This window comes from Bemisia tabaci, chromosome 2, assembly GCF_918797505.1.
Source record: "Bemisia tabaci chromosome 2, PGI_BMITA_v3".
Classification (NCBI taxonomy): Eukaryota; Metazoa; Arthropoda; class Insecta; order Hemiptera; family Aleyrodidae; genus Bemisia; species Bemisia tabaci.
In genome coordinates this window covers 29,843,790-29,870,425 of record NC_092794.1, presented here as the reverse complement: position 1 = coordinate 29,870,425, position 26,636 = coordinate 29,843,790, and the positions used below count along the sequence as shown (strand labels likewise).

The 26,636-nt window shown below is 38.2% G+C and overlaps 2 protein-coding genes across 27 annotated transcripts in view; both read left to right on the top strand.

The window, feature by feature from the left end:
- Positions 1–4,548, top strand: part of kermit (PDZ domain-containing protein GIPC-like protein kermit) — a 167,266-nt gene extending 162,718 nt beyond the window's left edge. For 23 of the 26 annotated variants that reach the window (XM_072297113.1, XM_072297112.1, XM_072297110.1 and 20 more), the window contains one exon: positions 4,224–4,548. In XM_072297113.1, coding sequence (XP_072153214.1) covers positions 4,224–4,381 — 158 coding nt within the window. In that variant the 3' untranslated portion in view covers positions 4,382–4,548. Of the gene's footprint in view, positions 1–2,752; positions 2,970–4,223 lie in introns of those variants that run through there. The other 3 variants (XR_011899289.1, XR_011899286.1, XR_011899287.1) reach the window with 3 other exon arrangements.
- A 16,421-nt stretch (positions 4,549–20,969) lies between these two features.
- Positions 20,970–23,849, top strand: LOC140223900 (uncharacterized). Its single transcript, XM_072296403.1, has one exon. The coding sequence runs from the start codon at positions 20,970–20,972 to the stop codon at positions 23,847–23,849; it is 2,880 nt and encodes a 959-aa protein (XP_072152504.1).
- Positions 23,850–26,636: the final 2,787 nt, after the last annotated feature.

Below are 26,636 nucleotides of genomic sequence, written 5' to 3'. Positions count from 1 at the left end.
TCTATCCCTCCGTCCGTCCGTCCGTCCGTCCGTCCGTCCGTCCGTCCGTCCGTCTTTCCGTCCGTCCGTCCGTCCATCCATCCGTCCATCCATCCATCCATCCATTCATCCTTCCATCCATCCAATAAAGGGAAGATATCGCTCTTTGTTTATCCATCATCGATATATCGTTGGATACAAAGCTGGATTGACAGAGATAAAACGGGATTTATTGATATTAACCAGGGAAGAGGGGAGGAATTTTAAAAAAAATGGGAAAAATCACTATGATACGGGATATATATTTATAAAACAGGATGGATAGGGGTAAAATATGACAGATAGGGATAAAATGTGATAGATAGGGATAAAGTAGGATGGATAGGGATAAAATAGGATGGATAGGTATATCTCTGAATATATCCCACCCACCGATAAATTGACTTGTGTTTATCTATCTTCGATATATCGTTCGAAATTGAACAGGATAGAAATGGATAAAACGGGATGTACATAACCGGGATAAAAGGGAGGATACCCCTCTTTATTTATCTATCTTCGATGTATCGTTTAATATAAAGCAGGATAGGCAGTGATAAAACTGGATTGTATTTTCAGAAAAGGGTTTTAGTGTGACATGGGATTGATAAGGATTAAAAAGGAGAGATAGGGATAAAATGGGGTATTATTCGGCGATCATTGATACATCGTTCGATGTAAAGCAGGTGTTAGCATATTGTATCAATATGCTAGTATTGAGTTTTAAAGCATCATACTGAGTAACACAGTGTTAGCAATACATATGTTAGTTCTATACCAGCTACGTGTGAGAATTAAGTTCTTTAGTGATATACTAAATGATTATAACCTAACCATAAATGAGTTATTATATGTTAGCATTAAGGGGGGGTTAGATAAAATGGGATGTATTGATATTAACCGGGTTGAATGCTGGAATAATTCCGGAATTCTGAGGAAAGGGGAATAATCTTCTTAGCAACCAAGGAGCCCAACCCCTCTGGACTGCCTCACCTGGCACCCAATCAAGGAGCCGATCCATCGGAGGGCTGAAAAACTTCCTAGACCATACACTTTGGGGGCTTCACACCAAACACATCAAACATATCAAACTCGCCAAACACAGAAAACACATGAAAACATGGAACACACACACACACAAGACACATCAAACAAACCAAACACATCAAACAGACCAAACACATCAAACAGACCAAACCCACCAAACACACCAAACAAATCAAACTCACCAAACACAAAAAACACATCAAACACATGGAACACCTTTTTAGTAGCATCTGCGTCCATTTACAATTATTATTTTAAAATAGCTTTGAAAGTATTTGACATCTCAGAAATGCAGTGCGAAAGAGTCATTTTTGTCGAACCAAAAACCAACAAGATACCCCGTGTTTACTTCGAATCCAACTGTAAACGTCGTAATACCAAGCTTCCGCCATTTTCCAGATGCAATAGGATTGATAGGGATAAAACTGCATCCATCCCGTTTAATCTATTTTTATCCTGATTCAGTTACATTCATCCTTCCAGTAACGATGAATTTGATTTTAACTTGATTTTTCGAAAAAATCAAATTTTTGGAAGTATATTAACATAACAAATGAGAAAATTAAACACTAAGAAGTGGCCCGAAACTGTACGTAACAAGGTGGAGAAATGGTGCTGGGTCCACACCATTTCGCGGGGAATCAAAGCCAAGAAATACCTAAAAATTAAATTAGAGTCAAAAATAAATTTTTAGAACTCTAATGCGCACCAGTACGAGACTAAGGGGGGAGAGTGTTCAGCTCAGGTAGTTTGTAATTTTATTTTTTGGTATTTCTTGGCTTTGATTCCCCGCGAAATGGTGTGGACCCAGCACCATTTCTCCACCTTGTTAACATAACAAATATGCTCATCCTCTCTCAAATTAAATCAATCAAAAACATATCCACATCACTAAACTTGGGAATTTATGTAATTACTGAAGGTAAGTTTTCAGTTAAATTGATAATGTATGATTTGAATGAATAAGCATCTTAAGGAACTTTAGTAGTATTAATGAAAATTACAACGTTACATGTACGTTGAAAATTAAAGGAATAGCTACATGCATTGATGGATGTGGGAGGTAAGTAAGAGCTACCGCACAAGAGGCAGAGCTGAAATTGATCCGGTTGTATGCGGATTGGACAAAAAAACCATAGTCAAAAAAATGAAGGATCAAAGACTACTGGACCTCGCAACTATCCTTCAACAATAAACAGCTTTAAAACGAATATAATCATGAATGTATCGGCATATCAATACAGCTAACCGCGCAAGGCGCTGGTATACAGCTAGTGTTCAATAAAATTGTTATTTTGAACTAAATTGTTTATTTTTATGTGCGAAAAGTCATTAAAAAGAATGTCAACAACATTTAGCAATGTATTTGTGCAGTTGTATTAAATGCAATGTTTATCTCACCAGACGAAACTAAGATTTTCAAAGCTATCATCACGTTGTTCGCTAAAGTCTTCAAGACCGAACCATTACTAATAAGTCGGTTGGTTCCACAATAAAAACTTTAATTTTGATGAAAAACAGAGATTTTTAGGTCTGTGGCAGTAATTACACACTGAATGTAATATTATTAGACTAACAGGAAGTCCCCAAAGTCTAGAAAACTTTAAAGGCAACATTAATTTCACCTCATATCTCAAGAACTGCCAAGTTTTATCTTTTTTATCATGTTTTATTTCACATTTTCAAGTGTCAGTTACGCTGTGTCGGTTACGTAACCGATAAAATTTGGCAGTGCCGCCATGTTTGCGTGGACCTCCAGCAGTCTCGCGGGAGGAGCTGATACTAAAGTACCTACCTTAAGGTGAATTTACAGCGGTGCATAGTAAGACATTTTTTCGTGCAAGGAGCGCTACCCCTGTGTTTTGATTTTTCGGTCCAGGCTATTAGAGTCCGTACAGCTTCACGTGAGTCCTTGAGCTTTTATGAAAGTTAAGTGAACTTCTGTTAAAATCGAAGAGTCATAAGTTCTAGCTATAGCATTCTTCTTCCTATTGACACTAAAAAAGACGTGAGAAGTAATTTCTGAAGCTCTGAAACTTGATCCTAGAAAAAAGTAGGGTTAAGCATGATGACCTTGATGCAACCAATCGCGAGTGATCGCTCTCAGCAGTTGTAGATATCTCTCTCCCACCGTGAGCTGTCTCTCTCGCACTTACAGATATCCCATGAGAGAAACTGGGATCAAGTTAAAGCTTTTATCATTAAACTTTCAAAGCTCGCGTTTGTTTCTAAGCATTTCAGACGTGTGCTGCTAAAACGTATGAGTCTTAGAATTTAATATATCTATTGTGATATTTAAATAATCACTGATTTCGGAGCTGCATTTTAGCAGCCCGACGTGGTGGATTTTTTCGGAACTACAGCGAAATATATCGCAAATCGGCATATATAACGCATCACCTTCATGGCTGATACCTGTTTGTCGATCACTATGACTTCGCACTGAATCAAATTAGTTCGTGCCAAAGCTGGGAAAAAGAAGTTTAACACCTTTTAAATAAAGGAATGACATTTGTTTAAAATTGGTGCACTTTTATTTTTAAGGTACCTATTGCACATTTTAGCTATTTCTATTATCGTGAAATCACCCAGAGCCATTTCTCTTGGTCGGGGGAAAACTATTTTTGTGCGGCTAGGTGAAATAGTTTTTTCTCGTATGGGAGAAATGAAGTTTTTCTCTCCACTGATGGCAATATTTCTCAGCCCGTAAAAAAAAAAAAAAGTTTTCCCCTCGAAAAAAAGTTTCTCCCGATTTAAAATAAAAATTTCCCTCCTCGTAATAAGAGAAGTTTCTCCCCACAGAAAAAAGCTTTTCCTCCACGGTAAATAATATTTCTCCCCGGGGTTACGGAAATGATGCCATAGGTAATCGTGGTCCGAAATTCTGTCGCTCGTACTTACCAAATCAATTCGGATAATCGTCAGTCCACTGTATCCTGACCCTTCGTGATCCCCTATTTAGGAAAAATGCGTGGCTTTAATTTGCTATAATATTTCACTTCATATTTCCACCAAAAGTAAACACTAAGGAACATAATTGAACAACTGAAAGCTACTCGTTTGGATCCCTCCGAAATTTTTAAATTTTTCTTTCACCAAGGATTGTATTTCTCCTTTTCTAGAAGTAACAATATTTTGAATGTAATTTCTGTTTGCAGCCGTTCAGATTTGGGAGCTCGCAGAAGGCAAGAGGAATAGTATGGACTTTGCAGAGGCTATTGACAGTTCAGATCTAGAAGCTTTTGGTTTCAACGACGACTTCATAATTGAACTTTGGGGTGTTATCACGGACGTTCGGTCAGGCAGAATTCATTGAGTGTTTCAAGTGTGTAATTTCACTATGTACCTAATAAGTATGGTTCGCCGTTTGGGCAAAAAGATATTCTAACAGAGAAGAAAAATGATAGAGAAAAAATATTCTGGGTACTGATAAAAGAAAATACACGATTGAGAAAAAAATTTCAGGACTGAAAAAAAAGAAAATGGTCGTGAAAAAATAATCAGACCCGAGAAAAAAAATTAATGTTGTCCAACATTCTTGAAACATACATTTTTGTTGATGAAAATTATTCTCGGAACACTTACGGCCATGTTACGAGGTTGTGCAATGATTCGGAGGAAATGTTTGTGAGATGGATAGTAGCCGGTACAGAATAGCCAACCTTTGAACACACAATCACCCTTGAGGATGCAGAGACGCACCCGTAGACAACCTAGATCGTTAAAATTTGCCTGTTTTTTCTGTATGAAGGCATTTCTTGCTGTCTTGGCAAATACTCGACTCAGTGTACCTAGGCTATACAGGGTGAGCGAAAAGTCCCCGACCCCCCCTCTAGAGTCCCTTTATACCCAGAGTTAAGACAACTCACTTTTGGTTCGGCTGAAAGTGGCCTAAAAAAAAATCCAATTCTGATTGGTTCTCGCTTATGGAGGCCGAAACGAGTGCACCAAGATGGCGGTACCTCGAATGTGAACAAGAATAATGAAAATATCACCTAATTGTGGTTTATCAAGAGTAAATTGTTATTTCCATCGGTCCAAAATGAAAATAGATTAAGAAATTATTCACAAACCAATCTCATTTTCTTTTTAATTGATCACTTTGTTGATGTTGTTGTTTTTGTGTGACAGACATCGCAGGATTCCTGATCCTTATCCCTCAATATCGTTCGTTTGGGTGCACTCGTTTCGGCCTCCATGGCCAGCCAAGGCCGGCTGCCAGTCAGCTGATAATCGAGTTGTCTTAACTCTGGGTATAAAGGGACTCTACCCCCCTCTAACTTTCGAACGAATTGAGCTAAGGAAATGAAACCTTGGGAATGTTCCCATCTCAAAGGGGACCATCTTTTGAGGGGGTAAAAATTTTGGTCCCCCCCTCAGGGGGGGACAGGGGCCCCCCAACTTTTTTTTTTCCAAATGGCAACCCCTATCTTGTGATACCTCATTCGAAAGACCATAAAAAACTAAGAATTTTGGCGCAAACCGCAGATCAATATCTCAATTTTTGACCGAGTTATGATAGGTCAAACCTATTTTCAAAAAATCATAACTCCGGTTCAAATTATCGTAAAGGAAAAAATAAAACGGGAAAATTTACCAAATTGTGTCCGCTTTTAAGTATAAATTGCAGAAATCACTTCGATTTAATTTTAAGGGGGGGCTCGGACCCCCAAATACGTCAATTCAAAGGTCATTCAATTTTCCTGCGAAATAAGCCAATTTTCTCTGAATTTGCCTCCACATTATCTCAGTAAGGTCAAAATCAGTTCAACATTACGTTGGCAAGTCCCCAAATTTCGGGAAAAGTTAAAAAAACGAAATTTAAACGGTCAAATTTAATCACCTTAAATTTCGTTTTTTTAACTTTTCCTTAAATTTGAGGACTTGCCAACGTAATGTTGAACTGATTATGACCTTACTGAGATAATGTGGAGGCAAATCCAGAGGAAATTGGCTTATTTCGCAGGAAAATTGAATGACCTTTGAATTGACGTATTTGGGGGTCCGAGCCCCCCCTTAAAATTAAATCGAAGTGATTTCTGAAATTTTTACGTAAAAGCGAACACAATTTGGTGAATTTTCCCGTATTATTTTTTTCTTTACGATAATTTGAACCGGAGTTATGATTTTTTGAAAATAGGTCAAATTTGACCTTTGACCTATCATAACTCGGTCAAAAATTGAGATATTGATCTGCGGTTTGCGCCAAAATTCTTAGTTTTTTATGCTCTTTCGAATGAGGTATCACAAGATAGGGGTTGCTATTTGGAAAAAAAAAGTTGGGGGGCCCCTTTCCTCCCCTGAAGGGGGGACCAAACTTTTGACCCCCTCAAAAGATGGTCCCCTTTGAGATAGGAACATTCCCAAAGTTTCATTTCCTTAGCTCAATTCGTTCAAAAGTTAGAGGGGGGGGGGGGGGTCGGGGACTTTTCGCTCACCCTGTATAATTTCCACTTTGCCCTCTTCAGAGGTGGACAATTGCGGTTTTATTAATTCTTACATTAATCATATCTTAAATATTTGCCGGGGAAATCCAAAAAGAAGCTAAGTACAACTACGGACCATCTGTATGGATATTATGCTTTTAGTCCTGGTTGCCACTCTAGATTACGACGGTTGGTGCAACTAGTTTTGCTACTAGCCATCTCACTAAAGTCCTCTTCCCTTCATTACACAGTGCGGCAACGTGACGGCGGAGCGTCGAATATATGATTTTGTTTATGAGAAACTAAAATTGATGAAAAAAAAAAAATAATAATCGAGCGAAATAAAATAGTCAGCCCAGAATATGTTTTCTCGGCAATTATTTTTTTTCAGTCCTGAAAGTTTTTCTCATTCATTTTTTTCCCTCAGATAGTTTAATCTTTTTGCCCAAACGGCAAACCATAATAAGTACATGTATCGTGAGTGGTTCGAAATGTAGAAATATCAGTCAGTAAATTTCCAAAACTTTTGGTTAAATAGACAATAAAGATGTGAATAAGTATGTAAGAAAAAGAAAAATTCATCTGTAGAATAAATAATGGTAAATATCTCCCGAAGAAATTAAAACGTTGTAATCATTCTAAAACCCCTCATTCTAGAATATACAGAGGAGCACAGTTTTTGCTCATTCTATTTCAGGCACAAAAATTACTACAAATGGGGTTTTCGGACCATTCGCATCAAGCTTTCTAGTGTAACAATCGTGCACTTCTGGAAGAAAGCATAAAAATTCCAGGGATTCATCTCTACCCTATAGACATTCGATTTAAATATAGACCCCAAAAATCTGAGCCCCCTGGGGAGGGCAGGGGGCCCCCCAAATTTTGAATTTTGAATAATTACTGACCGGCTAATGTTAGCATAGTTTTTCTACAACAGGACGATGGAAAATTTTATTGGGAACAAAAATGGTTCTTATGAATTTTTCTGTGGGATCGATATTTAAGGCGTGAAACGGGAAAACCATCGAAGGACGGGAAGCCGGCCGTTCTGAGGCAGATCCGCGCGCTGCCCGGTTCTGAGATAGAATCTATAGGTTCGATTTGATTCAAAATTGGCACAGAACACCATATCTATGGTCTCCTAATGCACGTCAAACGATTTTGGGGTGCGCTAAAATTTGGGAGGGCTAGGCTAAATTGTCCATTTTTAGCAAAATCACACGGAAAGCTCATTTTGAAGGAGTGTAAATTTTGAAAAATGCCTTTAATTCTTTAACAATGGGCATCAAGCACTTCACCTGGGTCATTAATTTAAGTTCCTAAAAGATCTTAGGACTAAACTCAAAATTAAGGGATTACCAGGCCCAAAAGTAGGGCACTCTGCTCCGCGACATCGCACTTCGGTCACACGGAGAGCTCATGGACTGTAGATTTTGAAAAAATGCCTTTAATTCTTTGAAAGTTGGCTCAAAAGCACCACCTGGTTCATTAATTTAAGTTCCTGAAGGACTTTTGGACTAATCTCATAACTGCAGAGGGGCCGATAGGAAACGCTCAATTCTCCGATAAATGAGTCGGAACGCTCAAAGATATTAGCAGCAAACGCTTTGAGTCAGGTGAAACCTAGGAATTCAGATGCATTATATAATGCATCATATACTATCTCCAAAATTACTCTGTAGGTATACACCAAGCAAAATTAGACAACTAATTAGGTACTTACACTACATACTATGAATCATCGAAGCTAACGCAAGAACTGACACTTAGATCTTTATTTGAAACTAATATGTTTGTTGTTAATGAATTTAGAATCCCGGCAGATTCCGTCTTTCGCGGTTCCTTTTTAAGAGGTACTGAACACAAATATAACATAATAATACTGCACAATCATGATTGATTTAATGATTGATATTGATAATGAAACGCGTTATAACCCGTCCACGTTTGTTATTGTTGTTGTTTAAATATACGGGGAGACGAGCAGCAAGAAGGTGGCGCTCTCTCAGCGGGCGGGTGGTGAACCATTTCCAGCACGGAGATTTGCCCGCCAACTTGAAAATTTGGGCGATGCTAAGCGAAAACAGTTTAGTTTTAAGACTATTTAAATATCGAATAGTCATTTTACCCATTAGAGTAGATTTTTGATGGCTTTTGACCGTGCTTAAAAAAAGATTATAATATACAGGGTGTCTCACGAAAAACGAGCCACCTTGAATAACTGCCGAACGCGTCGGAATTTCAAAAAACGATAAAAGACGTGCTCGTTTATATCGAGGGGGACACCTTTTGGCGTATTCGACATTTTCCCAAACCGCGGGAGGGGTGTGGGGTGGGGGGTGCCCCACCGTAAGTCGAACTTTTCAAATGGCTCCCCTACTTTTTTATTTCAGAAATCAATTCTACGCAAAAAAACAAGCCACCCTGTCCAAACCGAATGTAAATCGGACAATTTTTCAGTGATTGACAGAGTTTGAAACATTTTGTTCATGCTCTTTTCAAAAATTTCCCACGCCCAGTGGAATTGCTGTATCAAACCAAACTCTCCGCCAAAAAAATTCTTAAACATTGCACTTTCGATAAAAAAATAAAAAAAATCTGCTGCACTCGAAATCTGGAGCACGCGGAGCCCTTCTTTGCGACATTAAAATTCGTTATATCGAACATTTCCGAGGGGCGCTCATCGGAAGGGAGTATTAAGTTTTAGACAAGAATTATTAATCTTTTTTCTGAAGCATAAGAAACCGTGTCCATGAAGAAGCAGTTAAGTAGAAAAACAACGCACCGCGGAAAAATAGCGTCCTCAGAAGTATCAAGGTCCGGCTCAAGTCATTGACACCCCCCCCCCCCCCCAAAAAAAAGCTAATCTATTTGTTTTTCTACTTAACTGCTTCTTCATGGACACGGTTTCTTATGCTTCAGAAAAAAGATTAATAATTCTTGTCTAAAACTTAATACTCCCTCCCGATGAGCGCCCCTCGGAAATGTTCGGTATAACGAATTTTAATGTCGCAAAGAAGGGCTCCGCGTGCTCCAGATTTCGAGTGCAGCAGATTTTTTTGATTTTTTTATCGAAAGTGCAATGTTTAAGAATTTTTTTGGTGGAGAGTTTGGTTTGATACAGCAATTCCATTGGGCATGGGAAATTTTTGAAAAGAGCATGAAAAAAATGTTTCGAACTCTGTCAATCGCTGAAAAATTGTCCGATTTCCAATCGGTTTGGACAGGGTGGTTTGTTTTTTTGCGTAGAATTGATTTATGAAATAAAAAAGTAGGGGAGCCATTTGAAAAGTTCGACTTACGATGGGGCACCCCCCGCCCCGCACCCCTCCCGCGGTTTGGGTAAATGTCGAATACGCCAAAAGGTGTCTCCCTCGATATAAACAAACACGTCTTTTATCGTTTTTCGAAATTCCGACGCGTTCGGCAGTTATTCAAGGTGGCTCGTTTTTCGTGAGACACCCTGTATAATCGTATCTGAAGTATGATGTCAATGAATCTAATGGATCCTAATGAATCATAGAAAAGCTAAGATTTTTACAGATCGCCGTCTTTAATAGGAGGCATCATTAATCAATTACATATTTAATTGAAGATGCCTCATAATATCGACAAGTCGAGTCCGAATATATGAATTCATCACATGTCATGAAGACATTTACAATGAAGTTCAGTGGTTTGAATAATTTCATAACTATTATCCTGCGATCAAAATTCGAGTCAATCTTTATGATTTTGTGAAATTGGCAGTCCGAATATATGAATTCATCACATGTCACGAAGACAATTACAATGAAGTTCAGTGGTTTGAATAATTTCATAACTATTATCCTGCGATCAAAATTCCAGTCAATCTTTATGATTTTGTGAAATTGGCAGTATTTTTTTAAATATTCCAGTTAAAGTGTTTATGCCGGCCCGCGCCGGCAAAAGCGAGAAAGTGTTGTGCGATCCTCGCATCATGATGGGCGGGCAAAGCCCCCCCTACATGCCGGCACGAAGCGCCGGTCCGCGGCGCGGCGCTTGCGCCGCGCATAAATTGGCCGGGATCATATGGATCAGTTCTAGGGGTTAAGACCACAGAAATTCCGACATTGTCAAATTTGGGCCACCCTAAGGACCACTCGTTGGATGCGGAAAAAGACGAACAATTTTAAAAAAACTGGTTTTGGTTCGAATAAAAAATTGAGTACTTTTTAAATTCTTTGTTTAAAAGAAATTTACTCGACCCAAAAACTGAAAAAAGCACATATGTTAACTTGAAAATGTGATTCAGGGGAAGAAACCTTAGACCTTTAAAATCCTTCAGAAAAGATTTACCTTAAAATCCTAAGAATAAGTAACGATTTTAAGATTTTTAGTTTGATATTTAAAATCTTAAAGTATGCAATTTTAGACGATTTTACGTCCTAACCGGAACTTAAGCAATTAATTATTTAATTAAACTATTAATAAAATGGGTGAAACTATTTCTTCTATTTTCATAATTTTAGTAGTTTATAAAAAATATTGATTTTGTAATTCAATGAAATCTTCAGCAACCGGAACTCGATATCTTTCTTTCTTTCGAGAGATATCGAGGTTCATAGGTTTCGACTTCCAACCCCCCTAACGCCCCCCCCCCCCCGAAAATTCTTTTTGGGGGTCTGAAAATTTGGGAAAGGAAGCGTTCAAGTACGAAAAATCCATAGACTAAGTTTGAATGAGTAATTAACCATTTGAATGTGAGACGCAGCAGCGATGCGCAGACATGCGGACTATGCATATTTTGCTGGTTCCTTTCTTGCGATTTTGCAACGCATCCTAGTTAGCAGCGAGCAGCGTATAGCGTGTAACGCGTCTCTCATTAAAGCCATCATGTTTTCTAAATAAAAGTATGTATTCAACCGACGAATGTGTTCTGTTTGATAGTTAAAATTAACAACACAACAACAGGTTATGCGGCCCAGATATCGTTATACAATCCTATATGTGCTAAAAAGAAAACTCTTTTCGAGATTACCAGTTGTTCAGTGCTTGCAACACCAGTGTGAAAAACGAGTGCGGTAATCATGGGCTTCTTCGACTCCGACGAGAAAAATATGGTCAACATAAAAAATGATCTGGCTATGCATGACATTACACATTATACCGGGTGTCCATAAAGTAACTGAAAAGTGGGTATAATTTTTGAACAAAAAAAGATAGAAGGTCGCGGTTTGTGGCATTCTTCATCATCCAGAGGGGGAAATTTTTCGATGGGGGGTTTTTCTTGGTGGACCCCCCTGGGGGGCCCCAAGGGGGGGCAACTTTCAAAATTCAAATAGCAACCCCCATTTTTTTAGACATGGTTAAAAAGAACTTAAAAAGACAAGAAAAATGACGCAAATAAAATTAAAATCGGTTCACTCGTTCAAAAGTTACAGCCGGTCAAAATTTTAAATTGACCACTTTTCAAAAAATCACCGTTGAGCTCCCAATTACCGAAAAAACAAAAACAAACCTGGAATGAAAAGTTTGAAAAGTGCCCTTTAAGGCAAGGAAAAACAACTGACGTTGTCACAAGTTTGGATGGCATTGTTTCAAAATAAAATTTCGGAAAATTCAACATGGCGGCAAATTTGAGGAAACGCGAATAATAAAAATTCCAGAAACTGTTATCTTTCAAATACCCTCTAGTTTAAGGAAATCAATGGTATCAACTTTTTTTCCTTTATTTGGCCAAGTAAGAGCAATAATTTGCTGACTTTAAAGTTGTTAAGCGAGACGCCTTCAATCGTTGGAGTATGCGACATCACATGCACAGGATTAAGTGTGCTGTCAAAAAATGAAGGCGATGTGAAAAAGCGCTCCTCCTTTGGGATGCTTTAGAAATGTTCAAGGTCCTCATCCTCAAAAAAGAAGAAAAGAAAAATTGAGCAATTTTTTTATTATTATTTTTTTTTAAAGTGGAAGTTTTTATACCTGATGCTCTGTTATTCCGTCAAATGTTCAAAGTGATCTTCATTTTGCTGCAAACAATAGTAAATTAACAGTAGTAATTGCCAACTAAATCAGAACGCAGTATGATCAAGAGAACTTAGCATACTGATTTCAGATTCGTAAATAGTGTTACCGATCAGATATTGAATCAGATATTACCTAAAATATCGGTACTTCATATCGTGAGGTTGAGGCTGTCAATAAGATAATCTAAACTCAGATAATAATCAAGAGTAGAACGGCGTTTTCGAAATTGAAAGCGTAGCAGATATCCTTCTTGCCATCTTCGAGTGCCAGGAATTAGAGAATCACAATTATTCTTCCGTTTTCAATTTTCAGATAGAGAAATTTCAAAAATGTCAACCGCCCCTACCCCATCAGGATATACCATGTTTTTTTTGGCTCACCAATTTTGTGGATAAAAATTTCTTAATTTCTCTTTTCTTCTTTTTTGAGGATGAGGACCTTGAACATTTCTAAAGCATCCCAAAGGAGGAGCGCTTTTTCACATCGCCTTCATTTTTTGACAGCACACTTAATCCTGTGCATGTGATGTCGCATACTCCAACGATTGAAGGCGTCCCGCTTGACAACTTTAAAGTCAGCAAATTATTGCTCTTACTTGGCCAAATAAAGGAAAAAAAGTTGATACCATTGATTTCCTTAAACTAGAGGGTATTTGAAAGATACCTAACAGTTTCTGGAATTTTTATTATTCGCGTTTCCTCAAATTTGCCGCCATGTTGAATTTTCCGAAATTTTATTTTGAAACAATGCCATCCAAACTTGTGACAACGTCAGTTGTTTTTCCTTGCCTTAAAGGGCACTTTTCAAACTTTTCATTCCAGGTTTGTTTTTGTTTTTTCGGTAATTGGGAGCTCAACGGTGATTTTTTGAAAAGTGGTCAATTTAAAATTTTGACCGGCTGTAACTTTTGAACGAGTGAACCGATTTTAATTTTATTTGCGTCATTTTTCTTGTCTTTTTAAGTTCTTTTTAACCATGTCTAAAAAAATGGGGGTTGCTATTTGAATTTTGAAAGTTGCCCCCCCTTGGGGCCCCCCAGGGGGGTCCACCAAGAAAAACCCCCCATCGAAAAATTTCCCCCTCTGGATGATGAAGAATGCCACAAACCGCGACCTTCTATCTTTTTTTGTTCAAAAATTATACCCACTTTTCAGTTACTTTACGGACACCCGGTATGTTACTCTTGGCAGATATGATTTTTTTGATAATCTATCATCTGAGGAACAAATGCAAAAAACTTAGAGCACAGCAGCGGGCTCTAGAGTTAAGAATCGGTGGTGCGCGAGTGTGATTAAAAACAATTAAAAGTGTTAAAATTAAAAAATGAAAATTAAAAGTCTTAAAATTAAAAAATTAAAAATAAAAATTAAAAGTTTTAAAATAAAAAATAAAAAATTGAAAAAATGGCTGAAAATCCTCTAGCCGGACTCTCATCCATAACAAAATTAAAAGGCACCTCAAATTATCCAATCTAGAAATTTGAAGTGAACATTTTCTTAGAAGCGGTGAAAGTAATTGAAATCGCAAATGGAACCGAAACATAACCAATAGATAATGCAGGCATTAAAACGTGGAAAAACAGTGACGCGCTCGTGAGAAAAGTTATTATAACAACTCTGGATAGACCGTTAATAACGCATGTGCTGAGCTGTGATATCACATCCGAAATATGGGTCATCTTGAAGGATCTGTATGGCAAAACTACAAAACAGGAGAAAAGTGGCCTTTATCAAGAATTGTTCGCTGCAAATTTTCCAAAAGGAGGCGATGTGATGGATTACGTGAGTAAGCTGGAAAACATCTTTTTACAACTAAAAGAACTAGATAATAACCTCAGTGATGATCTGCTGATTAACAAAATTTTACAAACCTTGCCAGATTCTTGTAAATATTTTGTAACGGGCTGGGATTTTCTCCCTGATGATGATAAAAAATTACGTACATTAAAAAATAGACTTATTGGAGGAGATAAGAAGGAAACTCTCAAAAAGGAAGAATCAGTGGCATTCTTTGGTAAAGAAACAAGATCTTGCTTCAAGTGTAATCGTGCTGGTCTTATTGCGAGTTTTGGCAAGACAAAAATTAAAAATAATGGTTCAGCGGACAATGAGAAAGCTGGAAAACATGAGAACTATCGACCCTTTTTGATTTGCAAGAAAATCAGTCATCAAGAGAATCAATGTTTTTTCAGAGATAAGGGAGCGAGCAGCTCACCCAATGTGTCTAAAGATAGGAAATCAATCAAAGACGAGAAGAAGTTGGCATTTATGGCTCTTGAAAACATTAAGTAATGAAGCTAAAATTGAAGAAAAAAGGGTGATTGATTCTGGCTGCACGAGTCACCTCTCAAAAAACAGGAACTTGTTCGATGAATTGAGTGATACAAACTCAACAGTATCCAGTGCGAAAGAAAACACAGGGATAAAAATTAATATGAAAAGAAAAATAATTTCAGATGAATGTATACTGCATGGAGTGCTATATTCGCCCGGAATTTGTGCTAAGCTCTTGTCTGTAAGCTGCATTGTGAAGAATGGAGGAACAGTCATTTTTTCAGAAGCCGGAGTAAAAGTCCTTAAGAAAGGGAAAGAAGTGATAACAAGAGATCTCAATAAACACGGGCTATTTACAGTGAATTTGAAGGTAAAAATTTAAGATAAAGCCTTCTAAGTATGCAAAGAAGGGCACTGGATTGGCATTATGGCACAGGAGACTAGGTCATTTGGGCGTTGAAAACATTAAAAAATTGAAAAGCACTTCAGAGGGCTTAACTGATGTTTTAAGAGGGCTAAAATTAAAATGTGATGTGTGCTTAAAAGCAAAACAAACCAGAACTTCTTTTGGCAAAAGCAGACATCAAGCAACTAAAGCCCTTGAGACAGTAAACACAGATTTATGTGGTCCTATTGATCCCATAAATATGAATGGTCAGAAATATTTTATGACATTTCGTGATGACTACAGTGGGTTTACCTGTATTTACCTGCTAACGCAGAAATGTAATGCTTTTGATGCAATTAAAACATATATAGCCTTTGCAGAAACACAACAAAGTTTACGTGTACCTAATAACATTGAGACTAGATAATGGTGGAGAATACTCGTCGAACGAGTTCAAATAATACTGTAAAAAAGGGGTATAATTTTGCAATATACGCCCGCAAATACACCGAGCTTAAATGGAGAAAGTGAACACCTAAACAGAACGGTACTTGAAAAGGCGAGAGTGATGCTAATCGACTCAAAACTGAATAAAAATTTTTGGGGTGAAGCTGTTTAAACGGCAGCATATTTGATAAATCGATCGCCAAAAAGTGGATCCGTTCTAACACCATACAAAGTACAGCAAGACAGAAAACCTAACTTAAAATATCTGAGACCATCTAGTTCTCGTGCCTTTGTGAAAACGACGTCCTACTTGAAGAAGTTAGAAAATCGAAGCGAGGAATACATCCTAGTCGGGTGCGCTGAGCATGGTTGGAGACTTTGGAATCCGAAAAGAGGCGATTTGACAATTTTATGTGACGTCATGTTTTGAGAAGACGAGAACATCTTGGATCTTGATACAGAAACCGAAGTCGATGAATTTGTCCCGCGTAACTTACAGCTAGAAGGAGAACAGGACAGCGCAGAAAAGGAAGAAGAAAGAAGACGCATGATAAAAAATGTGAAGAAACAGTGACAGTCAGAAGAATCAAGTGCTGACGAGGCGAATGACAGTTTGTGGGAGCCGAGCGACGAAGAAATCAACCGAACTGTGCTGGAAGTTGACGTTGATGGAAGACGATACCCTGACCGGTAGAGAGCCCCGGTGAGCAGATACCCAGACCCGGAGAATCGAGCGTTGTCCGTGCAGTATGCCTCGGGTTTTGCTGACATCGAACCTGAGACCGTGCAGGAAGCAAGAACTCGAAAAATGCGGCCGAGTGGGCTGAAGCAATGTCTGATGAGTATAAATCTTTAATAAATAATAAGACATAGGTTCTAGTTGATCCTCCACCTAATAAACCAATAGTTGAAAACAAATGGGTAGTTAAAATTAAAAGGGGTCCGAATGGTGAGATAAGTCGCTAAAAATGTTGACTAGTTGCTAAAGGGTATTCACAAATAGAAGGGGCGAATTATGACGAAACTTTTTCCTCAGGAGTGAGACATTCGACTTTGAGAATGCTGTTTGCTTTGGCAGCAGAATTAAATTTAAAATTGGAACATTTCGATGTTGATACAGCTTTCCTTAATGGAGAAATTGAGGGGAAGGTCCATATGTCTCAACCAGAAAACTTCACAGATAAAAATCAAAAACACAAAGTATGTTTACTTAAAAAGGCCTGACATGGTCTCAAACAAGCCTCTCATGCTTGGAGCAAAAGAGCTTCTTTTCTTAAAAAACGTATATTCTGATATCTTTGACGAAAATTGCAATCTTAAACTTGTCAATGACAACCATGGGGAGAAATAAAATTACACAGAAATCCCCGGTTTCACAGTCGAATCAAACATATTGCGGTAAGACATCATTTTCTAAGAAAGCTGATTGAAAAACAACTCGTAACCTTGACGTATGTGCCAACTGAGAAAATGATAGCCGACGTTTTGAAAAAACCGATTCCTTTGACTAAACATAGATATCGTGCGAACAAAATGTTCTTTAAGAATTAGCAAATAGTTTTAGGTCAATTTTAATTGTAAGAGAGACCAGGGCAAGTTGAAAGGTGTAGGCCTCGGAAGAGGAATATTTATTTCATTCGGTAGTTAAATTAAGAGACATGAGTAATTTCCCATTTGAATGTAAGACGTAGCAACGATGCGCAGCCATGTGGACTATGCATATTATTTTGCTGTTTCCTTTCTAGCGATTTCGCAACGCACCCCAATTAGCAGCGAGCAGCATACAGCGTACAGCGTGTAACGCGTCTCTCATTAAAGCCATCATGTTTTGTAAATAAAACTATGTATTCAACCAACGAATGTGTTCGGTTTGATAGTTAAAATTAACAACATATTAACATTCTGAACATTTCCTGATGTGCTGCAGCGGCCCATACCTATCAGAAAATGTTCAGAATGATGTATTTCTGCCGCCATTTCAAAGTTTTTCAAAATTTCAAAAATCCAATGAAAGATTCGTTCTTATTCTCGTGCCGAAATACCCCCGGATACCAAATCTCAAACAAATCTAACTATAAGCAGCCTAAATATTCACTTTCTGCTCGAAGCCGCCATTTAAACCGCCGCCATTTGGAAAAGGACTGTTTTCAGGACAAGGAAGATAGTTGGAGGTGATTTCTGTAATTTTTACTTAAAAGTGCTTACACTTTGCTAAATTTTCCCTTTTTCTCTTTCCCTACCATAATTTGAACCGGAGTTATGATTTTTGAAAATAGGTCAAATTTGACCTTTGACCTATCATAACTCGGTCAAAAGTTAAGATATTGATTTTCGGTTTCCGCCGAAAGTCTTTGTTTTTAATGATCTTTCCAATGATGTATCACATGGTAAGGGTTGCAATTTGAAAAGAAAGTTGTGCTCCCCCCCCCCCCCTCTAGAAGATGGCCCCCTTCGAGACAGAAACATTCCTGAAGTTTCTTTTTTCTATCTCTAATTGTTCAAAAGTTATCGGGGGGAGGGGGGAGGGGCACGGACTTTTGGGAAACCCTGTATACCTACTCTCCAGTTAATTATGCAAAAACCCAAGTAGCATGGATTGCAATTTCATTGCAATGGATTGTGAGTTGATTGCAATTTTTGCTTGTTGCCTATACGTTCATTTGAAGGCGCTTAAAAAGTTGCAATTTTATTGCAATAAGTTTGCAAGAAATGTAGATTATGCTTGTTTTTCAAGGCACTATAAAGACTGCAATTTCGGTGCAATCATGTTGTAACAAATTCACGCCATGTGCCTGGCATCCAATTCTCTAGTTGTTTTAAAGTTTTTTCGACTTAAATGTCTCACCTACCTAACCCATATAGCCCAACATATTTTGAAAATATTGTCACCTTTATCAAAATATTTTCATGGCAATATTGTAAGTAAAATATTTTCAAAATATTTTTAAAACATTTTAAAGGAATATTTTGAAAATGTTTACAAAAAATATTTTTAAAATAATTCAAAAATATTGCCTGTAAACATGCATGTTAAAAATATTCCTTAAGAAAGTTTTGAAAATATTTTAAAAATATTTTTTGAAAATATTTTTAAGTTCTCAAGTTAGTATGTGGTATAATTTACACCGGTGTTAATTTAGTGTGAGTACCTATTACGTGATATCGAAAAAAAAAATCAGACAAAAAAAATATGAAAAAAATGAATAACACGAAAAAAAATAAATAATAGGCAAAAGAAAGAAGCCTGAGAAAAATGGCGTTAATCAAATCTATGATGAATGTTGAGCCACGCACTGACGCAATGCATGCGATAACAGCCTTAACAGGCGTGATTTCAACCAATCTCATCATCAGCTCCCTGTAGCTCAGTGGAAGAGTGCTCCGCTATGACAATCGCGGGTCGGGATCAAGCCCACTCAAGGGCGTCCGGTATTTTATGCTACTAAACGTCGTAGGACATTAGGTAAGCATGGGTTCGAATTATTATAATTTCCCCGGAAAATTTAGGGGTTGAAATTTAAAGGTCGTCAATATTGAAATTTCTTTGCAAAAAAAAAATTGCAACTTTTTTACAATGAGGGGGTCAGATGTTGTAAAATAATTGCAATTTTCTTGCAAGAAAGTTGAAATCATCTGGAAATTTTATTTCATTTAAATTGCAATTTTTTCGTTGCAAAATGCTACTTGGGAAGCGTATACAAAAACTACCAATATAGTATTGATAGTGATGGCAAACAGTTAGGTCGGTTCCCATCGTATTTCTAAAGCTTCCCATGAAAGGTAGCTGTCTTAATACACTGGATACGGATCAGGAATACTGGAACAATTAGTCATTATTTAGAGTCAATTGATGGATAAAAACTTGGTTCTACACAATATGTTCAATACATGCGTTGATTTATTTGAACAAAAATTGGTGAATAGCATTGACTTGATCAGCGAAAATCCATGAAGGAAAACATAACCTCACTTTCGGGACTTTCTAAGACGTAATAAGTTATAATCTGATGCGATTCAACATCATCAGATGATGCAGTTGTAAATTAGAGGATATGAGGAACCGAAAACTGCGAGAAAATTTTGTAAAATGAGTTACAAATGAACTCAAAATTGTGTTAGAAGAATGACTTTATATTCCTTGTGGGGAAACACAAGTGTATCGAAACGGCGGGAAATATCATACAAGTTGTGACATAGGCCGACCAATGTCACCAATGAGAGGCCTCCGTTTGAACTTTGAGCTTTATTTAGCTTTCGTAGCTTTAATATCAAACTTATTATGTTTTTGCGCACACCGAGAGTTTTTTGGAGAAGGCGAATCTTGTCCGTTGATCACATAGGATTACCTTAAAAGGATGACGGAAGGACATTGACGTATAATACAATCTAGACCGCGCATTACGAAATTCAAGCGAGACGATAGGCAACCCAGCAACACACAGCAAGTGTACCGGCGAGACAATGGTGGAATTCGTGGAAATGCCAGTCTTGCCAATGCCGTTGCCTGATACGGGTACACTTAGCTCGTATATCCGGCGGTATCAACTAGGCTGAAGGCGCGTCTTTACCCCCCTAGCTGTCTTACCTTCCCCGCCTAAAGTCGGGCCCAATGCGCGGTCTAGATTGTATTATACGTCAATGCGGAAGGAGGGTTGCTAAAGAAGATGCTTGATTGGGTTCCTCTTGGGAGAAGACAGAGGGGACGCCCGGAAAAGGATGGCAACAAGGGGTTTTTAGTAAAAAAGAAAAAAGAAAAAATGCGAATAACAAAAATAATGATAAGGGGAAAATGGACGATCTCATCGGTATAAAAAACAAAGATAGAATATAACACAGAAAAAAATGTTGCACACAAAAGTTTAACTTCACTTGCGAGAGCTATTGTATTCAATGACAGCTCTCAGAGCCTGGTCTAGGGTTTTTTTGTTTTTTGTTTTTTTTTTGTTTTAGTTTTTTTTTTCCCTAAGCGAACAAGCAAATGAGTCCGTGCACCAAGATTTTGTGCAAACTTTGTTGTATCGTTAGGTTGGTACTGTAAGCAGGGAGATTAGCCCCTGCTAGGGTGACAGCCCTGCTTGGGGCAATTGTGCTTGTTATCAATATATTCTGTTCGTCCTGTTCATCGTGTCGCTCGCTTTTCTTCATTCCTAGTTTCCCAAATATAATAATGGCGACGAGTTAATAATATTAATAATATTACTCATTTTTTTTTCATTCTGTCACGTTTCGTTCAGTCGCGTAATTCCGTGTGCCCGAAACCCGTCCGTCCGCGATCTTTTCGAATGGCGGTGTAGCGTGCTGCAATCCGGTGTCAATGCTCTCTTAAACGGCCCATGAAGCACACCTGTTGCAATCACATCTTTACAATCTCATTTCGGCACAATGGTCAATGATCAACCCAATGCGGCATCCTCACAAGCGAATCCACCTGGACTCCAATCTCTGGAACTGAAGCTTACCCAACTAACGGATTTGGTCAGTCAACTCACTAACATGCAACTCCAGTCACAGGTTCAAAATCCAACTAATAATTCGTCTATATTTCGTTTTGAAAGTTATTCTGCTGATTCCCCTGAAACTGTTGAGGAATATCTTTCCAGATTCAAACTCCAGCTGAAACTTCGCAATATTCCGGAAGCAGATTGGTCGTCCCACCTCAGGGTCCACATGGGACCTGAACTAAATTCAGTGCTAAGTAATCTCACTTACCCTACTGCAATAGAGACCCTAGATCATAAAGCTATCACTGAAAAGCTAACCAGTTATTATGATAAATCTCACAATAAATTCAGCAAGGCAATAAATTTTCGTAAAATTCTTCAGAAGCCTGGAGAGAAAATTGTTGAATTTGTCGCTAGGCTAAAATTTGGTGCTAAGTACTGTAAATTTGAAGAATTCCTCGACTACTCTCTTACAGTTCAATTAATACACGGGATCTGCAGGGATGATATCAGGGATGAAATCATCTTATCAGAACCAAAGACTTTTCAGGAAGCGGTAACTATGGCTATGAACATGGAAGCATCAAAGGCTGCGACAAAGATGTTAAAACCTTCAAATTCATCAGATCACACGGTCAACATTCTTCATGATAAGCGTCCAAGACTGAAACACGGTGCTAACTCCAGATATCGAAGCCCAAGCCCAAGACATGGTCATTCAAGTTCAAATTCTCCGAGACGTTACAACTCTGTCAGTCCACCAAATTCAAGGTATGATTATTCAAATTCTCCTAGACGTAGTAATCCCTCTAGTCCAGTCAGATCTCATAACTCTACTCACAGGAGTCGTAAACCTTGTTACCCTTGTAAGTCTTGCGGTGGCCAGCATTGGCGAAGCGAATGCAAATATCGTAAATATAAACGCAGTATTTGCAATACAATAGGTCACCTTGCCGCTGATTGCAGGAAATCAAACAGGAAAAATTCAGTCCATGAAATCACTGAACAAAATCATTTTGTCGAAGAAACTGAGTACTTACAGGATGATAATATTTATCGCATTCAGTGTCACGAATCCAGAAATTCAGCACCAGGTAACGTTTATCGAACCCAATGTGATGCAAACGCACCTCCACCCCCTATGCGTCTTAATGTTCTTATCAATGGACAACCATTGTCCATGGAGCTAGATACGGCCTCTTCTATAGCTGTCATTAGTGCTAAAACCAAAGACCGTTTACTTCCTCATGCTAAGCTACTTCCTTCTAGCCAGAACTTTTCGAGCTTTACCAGAACTAAATTTAACACTTTAGGGTATGTACCTGTTAATGTTACTTTTAAAGGTAGAACCAGAGCATTAGATCTTTATGTAGTCGCTTTTGGCGCTGATAGTCTTTTCGGCCGTGAATGGATCAAGTATTTCTCCGATCTAATTTCTTTTCAAGACTTTACTTCAATAAACCAAATTAAATCCAGTTCTTATATCACACCAGATCTTCAGACTCGTTTAAACAAACTCTGCGATAAGTTTCCGTCACTGTTCAAGGATCAAATCGGTGAAATGACAGGTCCCAAAGTCGAATGGCATTTAAAACAAAATGTGAAACCCAAGTTTACGTATCCACGTCACATTCCATATAGCCTTAAAGAACGGTACAAGAAAACTATCGACAAGAAAATTGAATCTGGTTTATATGAAAAAGTCACCCACTCAGAATGGGCAAGTCCGACACATGTAGTTGTCAAAGGTGATAAGATCCGGACAACCGGAGATTACAAGACTACCCTCAACCCACAGTTGATAGTAGATGAGCACCCTATTCCTCATGTAGACGAGTTATTTAACAAAATTGGCAAAGCTAAAGTATTTTGTCGTTTGGACATTCTTGACGCATTCATGCACCTTCCATGCACAAAAAAATCATGCGAACTAATGACACTTAACACCCCAACACATGGTCTCATTCGTCCTCTTCGAGCCCAACCAGGCATCTCTAGTGTTCCTGCTGTTTGGCAAAGACGTCTCGAAGAAATTCTCCTGAACACCAAGGGTGCAGCTATATTTTTTGATGATATTCTTTTATTTGCAGACACAATTGAAGAAATGTTCAGAATCTTGGAAGAAGTCTTCCGCAAGCTTTCTGAAGCAGGCTTAGTTCTTAATCTCTCCAAATGCAAATTTTTTTTGAAGTGCATCGAGTTTCTTGGTCATTTAATTGACGGCGAGGGCCTGCACAAGCTAAACAAGCACATCGAAGCTGTTCTCCAAGCACAACTGCCGACCAGTTCAGATGAATTAAAATCCTTCATTGGTGAGGTCACTTATTATCATGCATTTATTCCACACCTATCTTCTCTGACTCACCCACTCCGTGAAATGCTCAAGATTGCTCGCTCCGGCGAACTCACTTGGACCGAAGAAGGCCTTGAATCATTTCGAAAACTTAAAACCGAATTGGTCTCTGAACGAGTACTTGTACCCTATGATCCAAATATGCCCCTAATTTTGGCGGTAGATGCAAGTCCTACAGGTTTGGGAGCCGTCCTATCGCACCAACTTCCAGGCAATGTAGAAAAACCAATCGCTTACGCCAGCAGAGCGCTTTCCCCCACAGAAAGTGCTTATCCCCAGAACGATAGAGAGGCATTAGCCATCGTATGGGGCGTGAAGAAATTTTTTCAGTATGTCTACGGACGTCACTTCACCTTGTACTGTGATAATAAAGCTGTATCGCACATATTTGCACCTGATGCCCTTCTCCCAAAATTCTCACTCTCAAGACTTAACAATTACGCTTCATACTTATCAAATTTCTCGTAAGGCCTCAAGCTCAAAACTTTTGCTGCTAACGCAAACGCTGACTATTTATCTAGAATCAGTCACCCTAATGATTCTGTTAAAAATGTTCAAGATGATTTTGATCGCTTTGTCCATGACCAAATTCTCCAATTACCCACAACGGCGAATGAAATCGCTGTCGAAACACAGAAGGATCCTCATCTCTCTAGAATAAAAGAAGCAATTGAAAATAATGAAGACCTTTCAGCTCTTGGTTTCAAAGGGAATGAGGCAGACTTCACCTTAGCCTGTGGTTGCCTAATGTTCGGACATCGAGTGGTTGTTCCCCCAAGTTTAAGAGAAAAATTCCTAAAAGAACTCCATCTTGGTCATATAGGAATCACAAAAATGAAGGGTATCGCCCGCTCACTTGTCTATTGGAAGAACATTGATAGAGATATTGAACAAACAGCAAAAAACTGCCCTACGTGTTTATCAAACGCAAAAATGCCAGCAAAATTTAACACGCATCACTGGGAATATCCAGAAGGACCTTGGAACCGCATCCACCTAGACTATGCGGGACCGCTTCATGGTAAATATTTGCTATTAGTCGTTGATGCTTACTCCAAATGGACTCAAGTTTTTGTAACCAACAAAATGACATCGGAAGCAACCATGAAACATCTCAATTCACTTTTTGCACTCTATGGTATTCCAGAAACGGTTGTTAGTGATAACGGTCCGCAGTTTAAGTCAGATTGGTTCAGGAAATTTTTGAAATCTCAAGGCGTGCGCTTTCACAAATTTTCAGCGCCCTATCATCCAGCCACAAATGGGCAAGTAGAACGTTATGTTCACACAGTAAAACAAGCAATCCTCAACCGAGCAACTCCGAACAATCTTCAATCCATGATTGATAATTATCTCCAAAGATATCACCGAGCACCCCATCAAACAACTGGTAAACCTCCGTCACAACTTTTTTTGGGTCGAACCATTAACACAAGAATAGATCTTGTGACCCCGTCAAAACGGCAATCGATTCAAATTCCATCCATCTCCACAGCAGTTAACCATCAACCTTTAGGAAAATGCATTCTGAAAAATCTGAAATCAAAATATCGGTCATTTCAAATCGGAGACAAAGTGATGTTTCGAGTTTACAATGGAGCAAGTCGATGGTGTCAAGGCCTAGTTCAATCCAAAATAGGTCAATTACACTACAAAATTCTACATGACAATCGAATCCATAAACATCACATCGACCAATTACGTTCATGTGGTAAGAAAGTTCATTTTGACATCAATGAAAATTGCATCTCCACTACAAATTCTCCCACCTACAACATTCGTTATAGATCCTTTAGACAAAAATCTTCTCTTAAGTCTTCCGATAATCAAGCTCAACTTCCACATCAAGATATACAAGCTACGCAAAGTAATTCCAATAAAGCTACTCTTACACCTCCTCTCAGCACTTCGAAAGTTCGATCAACTGGTAATACTCCAAGCTCCGATGACGGTTCTCCAGAATTCTTAGGCTTCTATACACCTGAAGAACAGCCTGTACATGCAGATGTTCCTGTTACTCCAGTTTCAAGCATAGTCCGACCTACTCCTACTTGTGGTCGAGGTCGTGGTCTCAAACTCAAAACTCATGAATGTCTACTGTTGCCGCAGCGCCAGTCACTCAGACAGTCTAATCCTCCTAGGCGCTTCAGCCCATCCTAATTATTTTGAACTCAAGTTGTAATTTTTTTTCCCTTTCTCAAAGCTTCTATCAAAATAATAATATGTGATAGATTAGTTATTGATATCTCCTCTATTACCTAGTCCTATTTTTAAAAGTTTCCACTTTTAAAACTACTAGGGGAGAGTTGTTGTATCGTTAGGTTGGTACTGTAAGCAGGGAGATTAGCCCCTGCTAGGGTGACAGTCCTGCTTGGGGCAATTGTACTTGTTATCAATATATTCTGTTCGTCCTGTTCATCGTGTCGCTCGCTTTTCTTCATTCTTAGTTTCCCAAATATAATAAACTTGGTCAAAATATAAGGTTCCAAAGACCCATAAAAACCTCCCAGTTACAGAGAGCTGTCATTGAATACAATGGCTCTCACGTGTTAAGTTAAACATTTGTGTGCAACATTTATTTCTGTGTTATATTCTATCTTTTTTTTACCGATGAGATAGTCCATTTTTATCTTATCATTACTTTTGTTATTCTTATTTTTTCTTTTTTTTTTTTTACTGAGGAGATGATCGAGGTGATCGAATGACGGCTACATACTTTTTGTTGAATTTATTTGTTTTGAATAAAATGTTTATTTTTTCCTGTAAAACCAATCGAAACTCGTCATTCATCCATTTCAATGCCTTAGAAACTTCCATGCTGTGACTTTGATAATTTTAAAAATTTTGATTCTTAACAAGTATATAACAAGTATTTAAAATTATTTTTGGAAGTACCTAATCTGTCTTAATATTTTCAGCTGTACTGAGAAACTGCCCAGAAAGACAATAATCTATACGGTGGTTGTGGATGGAAAGGAGGGTAGCTTGGGGGAGGGGAGGGAGGAGTAGGTGTCTAACGTTTAAATTACATGAAGATGTGTTCAGTAAATTGTTCAGGCTCTACCGCCAGTTCATTTCAAATTTTTTAGCAATTTGGCCCAGAATGTCCTAAAAAAACGCGAGAAGATCCCTAAAAAACACAAAAATCGTGGATTGTAGGATATGAATTTAGGGCAATATGCACAAATAGCTATCTACTGACACTTGATTGACTAAAAATGTATAGGATATGCATATACAGCCCACAAAAACAGC

What these genes read in the sequence shown, in the direction of transcription:
- LOC140223900 (XM_072296403.1), top strand. Translation starts at nt 20,970, where the DNA reads ATGGTCAATGATCAACCCAATGCGGCATCCTCACAAGCGAATCCACCT.